This window comes from Bidens hawaiensis, unplaced genomic scaffold (genome assembly GCF_021521415.1).
Source record: "Bidens hawaiensis isolate Kalapana, Puna unplaced genomic scaffold, B.hawaiensis_p1.1 tig00030813_1, whole genome shotgun sequence".
Lineage (NCBI taxonomy): Eukaryota > Viridiplantae > Streptophyta > Magnoliopsida > Asterales > Asteraceae > Bidens > Bidens hawaiensis.
In genome coordinates, this window is record NW_027495157.1 from 158,433 (window position 1) to 163,738 (window position 5,306).

General features: G+C 30.5%; 1 protein-coding gene across 1 annotated transcript; it reads right to left on the reverse strand.

The window, feature by feature from the left end:
• Positions 1-1,226: 1,226 nt before the first annotated feature.
• LOC143581126 (protein PAM71, chloroplastic-like) lies at positions 1,227-5,306 on the reverse strand. Its single transcript, XM_077063980.1, has 11 exons — positions 5,244-5,306; positions 4,835-5,101; positions 4,646-4,699; positions 4,496-4,557; positions 3,711-3,779; positions 3,052-3,103; positions 2,900-2,974; positions 2,686-2,815; positions 2,513-2,583; positions 1,672-1,719; positions 1,227-1,341 (listed from the first exon to the last, which is right to left on the reverse strand). The coding sequence occupies exons 2-11, from the start codon at positions 5,054-5,056 to the stop codon at positions 1,270-1,272; spliced, it is 855 nt and encodes a 284-aa protein (XP_076920095.1). The 5' UTR covers positions 5,057-5,101; positions 5,244-5,306; the 3' UTR covers positions 1,227-1,269.

A 5,306-nucleotide genomic window follows, 5' to 3' on the forward strand; every position in this document is an offset into this window, starting at 1 on the left:
ATTTCAAAAATGCCCTTAAAAATAAATTTGAAACCCGAATCATGTTTAAAATTTTAACTTTCATACTTTTGACATTTTAAAGTCAACATTTTAAACCTATAACAAATTTGACGATAAATCTATTCTGTATTCTCAAACTTTTTAAAATACTCAAAATTTTCATTTTTGAACCTAACAAATTTTGACCAAAATGTAGTTAACTTGTACCAAACAATCTATTTACCAACTTTTGACCCATAAAATCAAATTTAAATTCTACAAAAAAACCCGAAACAATTTTCATTTGAGAAACATGATTTGTTGTTGATTTTTGGAATTCACCAAGTATTTTGAATATATAGTAAAATAATATGTTAATAATTATATTTATAAAAATATATAGATATTATATAATTATAGTGTAAAAGGAAAGTGAATAATTATTGATTTATTATATATATTAGGGTATATTAGTTTTAGAGGGAAAAAATTATGAGAATTAACCAAAACATAACAAGTGTCCACATTTATTTTACTTTATTAGAATAGGTAGATATAGTTCACGATAATTTTACAAATAATTTTTTATTTTTTAGAACAGCTGACTCACACCCTTATTATTTTGTTTCTAAATGCACACCTTGGTCCATCACCGAACTTAACCCTCACCACAAAACCAAACGCTAACGGCGTTTGTTTCATTAGAAAGAAAAAAGAAAAATATTATTAAAACTTCCAAGGGACAAGAATATAGAATATGCTAGGAATAATTCGGTTTATTCTGTTGCCTCTCTTAGCACTTGTGCAAAGATAAAGCCACCCGTTTATTTGTGGAAAGATTGAAGCAGAAAATAATAATCATATATTATCTAAGATTTAATTAATTTAAAAGCCATGTGTTTATTGCAAATATTGCTTTCCATATTAACTATAACTATGCCATTTGTCATAAGTTATAACATTCATAAAAAGCAAAACTGATACATAGTAAAAAAAATAATAATATTTAACTTAGTAAAAAAATACAATAAGTTATGATCAAATATGTTTGATAATTTGACTTTACTTGGTCAATGGTCATGGCTTATAGAGAAGGTGAATGGACATGTGAAAGAGACATAATTGATTTAATTATTAATATTATAAGATGTTAATTAACTTGAAAAGACCTTAAAGAATCAAATCAACAAATCATTTTTTTAATTATGATTAGATATTACTTAAATTTCACGAATGAAAATATAATATATTTAATAAATGAAAAAAAAAAAAAAGAAATTGCTCTAAGTTCTAACTCACAATCTCAACAACAGTCACTGCTGCAAATACCAGGAAAAGAACACCACCAACATATGCAATCACCTGCACAATTATTATTAATTAATTTAATTAATGTTAATAATGTAATCAAATGTAACAACTACCACCACCACTGGATCACTTTATTATAATATAAATAAATAAATAAATTGCTGTCTTTCTGTCAGGAATATATATGTTTGTGTTGTATTAGCAAGTCTAGTGTTTGTTTTTAGTTTGTGATTAATTTAACTAATCATTTGTCATTTAGTTGCGTTTATGCGGATTCCATTGCATTTTTGGATGATAATTATAGTGTATTATTATGCTGTATGATGAAAAGTTATGTTAATGTACAAGAAATGGTATATTAATGATGCTGAAATAACTAACCTTTTCTGATAAGAAAGTTCCAAGTAATGAGCCTCCAAGCACAGCCAGCTGCGTCGAGTCGTTAGAATTTAGAAGCAAACATCGGTTTCATATATGTTATAAATTTTACAATATGGATATTTTCCTTTCCAAACTAATCATGTAAGTTTAAGTAAAATAACACTACTTAATAAGTTAGATATAAGTAACTTTTCATCTAAATTTAGGCCCATAAATGAACAAAACATTCAGATGTTCAACGAACACTTCGGTGGGAAGTTTGTATACATGTTTGTTTATTTAATAAATGAACGAACACGAATAACATTTTTTTGTTTATTTAGTTAAACGAACAAACAAGAACGCACACCTCGTTCGTTCATTTATGTTCTGTTCATTAATGTTCGTTAATTTACGTTTGTTCGTTTATATTTCATTTGAATCTTTTACGTGCATTGCAATTTAGTCTGGTTTTATGACAATAAAATAATAAAAATATCACTCATTACAATTTAGTCAAATTTTATGATAATAAATATCACCTGTTACAATTTAGTCTAGTTTTATTAATTTTTAACAGCTTTAAATTAATGGTCACTCAATTATGTTCGGTTGTGTTCTTTCATCTTTGTTCAGTTATGTTCAGCTATATTCGCTCGTTTACATGCATGAACCTTTGTTTACACTGTTAGCGAACAAACATAAACGAACACGTTCCATTTCTTAACGAACAAACACGAACAAGAAACCTCTGTTCGCTTAATTGTTCGTGTTTGATCATTTGTTCGGCTAAAGTTAAACAAACGGACATGAACACGCCATGTTCATGTTTGTTTGGTTCGTACAAGCCTATGCAAATTACCAGAGTTGCAAGCCCATGACCGGCTAGCGCCCCACCAATGACTCCAAGAGGTGAAGATGCTGCAGCAAGAGCTATACAAACACAATAACATGCACATTATTATTATTATACAACTGGCAAATATTCTTCATTATTCTTAATTTCTGCAAAGCCAGCAAAGATATGTTACTTACCAATTGTGGAGAAAAATGATTTATCACCCCATTCAGCTACAAAGACTAAAACGAAAGTGCTAATTATCGTGCTAGCTGCAGCCAAAATCCCAGCACCATTTCCGAAAACTTCAGACACAGCTATCTCGGCCTGAAACGTTATATTTATAAGTTCAGTTACAAGTTTTTGTTTGTGTGATTTGGTTATATATATCATTATATTGTTAAAGTTTACCTCCTTTTGTTCTTCTTCTGCTTTAAGACCATCACTAGAAGATGCATCAAGCAAAGTTGAAACACCAAAATAAACCTAAAACCGATTCAGTTAACGGTGTAGTGATTGATTGACATAACATTATCTTGATGAATATTGGTTTCACATATTACCAGAAGCAATGCTGCAGCAATATCATCAATTGGTAGGTCCATGTCACCGAATCTGGGATTAAAAATAGTAAATTAGGATGATGAAATTAAACTGATATTACCATCTACTAAGATATACAAGGAAATAAATATAGGTCTGCAAACGAACAAAACGTTTGAACCGTTCATTGGGAAGCTCGCTTATATTTGTTTATTTATAAACGAACGGTCATGAGCACTTGTCTCCTTTGTTCATTTAAATTCATTTATGTTCGTTTGTTTGCGCGTTCATTTATGTTCGTTAGTTTACATTTGTTTAGGTTCGTTCGTTAATATATTCATAAAAAATTTTAAGGCCCGTTACAATTTAGCTAGTTTTAATAACTTTTTAGCCCAACACATCGTTGTTCACATTTACTTTTAATTGGTTTTAGCATGCTTATGTTCGTTCATCTATGTCCAGTTATATTTGTTCGTTTACATACGTGAACTTTTCGTTTATACTATTAGAGAATTAACATAAAAGAATATGATGAACTTGAACAAGAAAACTCCGTTCGTTTTATTGCTTGTGCTCAATCGTATGTTCGGTTAAAATTGAGCAAACTTACACCTCATGCTCCTTTCGTGTTTGTTTGGTTCGTCTACAGGTGTAAATAAAAATAATAAATAGTGTAAACCTGAAGGGAAGGATTTCATCTACATAGTGAAAAGTTCGCCCAAGAACAACAGATATAACAGTCATTACCCTGATCAAGAAACAAGATATTGTCACAACATATAAAATGAAAAATATAACTTATTAAAGAAAACTAGACAAATTCCCCTGCAAGATGCGATGGGAATTCAGTTTCAGTCGGTATTGGTTAGGTTCTGTTCGTTACAGTACAGATACGGTACCGAGAGAGAAAGCCAAAGAAATACAGTTGTGATATGCCAAAAGGGTATCGGCAAGTGTTTTACATTGATTGAAAACCATAGAAACAGATAGAATCTGTGATATGTCCAAAAGGATACCGACACGTGTTTTGTATTGATCAAAAACCATAAAAACATATACCGGTACCAATGTCAGCATTGGTTCGGTTCGAGTCGTCACAAAATCAAACACATGTGCGTATTTAGCTTTTTTCAAAAATCAAAATTAAAAAAAATCTCTGTGGCTAAAATTCAAAGTACAAAAATATTGTGGTCAATTTATTAACGATAAAACTATCCTAATTTAATTTAAAGAAAAAACCTTTGTGGCCAAACTTTAAATCACAAAACTTTTGTGGTCAATTTATAAAAAGAATGAAAACTGTAAGAAAACCTTTGTGGCCAAACTTTAAAACACAAAACTTTTGTGGTCAACTTTAAAAAACTGAAAACTTTACTATCCCATACACCAATATTAATATAGATATATAATATGTTACTTCCTAATTAGTAAGGTTTTAATGAAATTAAAATGTATATCACCAACCCAAGTGCACCAAATGTTCCAAGGAAGACAACTGCAGCTGAGTTCCGAGCTGCTAAAAGTGCCTGCAAGAGTAATGTAGAATGCACAGTATAAAATCATATAACTTTGGATTTAAAGCAGAAGAAATAGCTTTTATATGATTTCATTTACCGCTATGAAGAAAGTTTTGTCTCCCAATTCAGAGAAAAATATCAGCAAGAATGCCTGGAAAAAAGAAATTATTTCAGCATATGCTCATAAAAGAGATCGCTTTCATGTATGTGTGCGCACGCCTTAATGTAAACAAGATTGATATAATGAGTTTTATTATGTTATGAGTGGTAGGGAGATTATACTAACTGAAGCAAAACCTGTGCTCAAATCACTGAGATCTCCGAAAAATGAGGTGAACTGCATTACACTAGCAGCATCTGAACTAGCAAGGGCGTTTTCGGCATCTTGAAACGTTAATATTCCAAAAAGCAGCATAAATTTTAGGTAGCTGTTCCATGATGCATCCATTGATAAGTTTTTAAAAGGAAGTAACGATTTCTCTGAAGTACTGCATTCCAAATCGTCCATTTTGTGTGCCAGTTTTGTTGCATCATCACCATCCGAATGAAGTACCTTAAAATCCCAATGTACATGTCAGCATGTTATACAAAATCATATCCTAAAATAAAGTACATTCTCATCAAAAGTTGTATTTTGAATGTCTACCACATGTTTGTGGAAAGTTAATACAAAATACACTTATGAAGGGACTAACATTTGCATGCGTTCTCGAGAGGTGATATTGCCTGAAACGACTAACATGTAATTTGAAGCCATG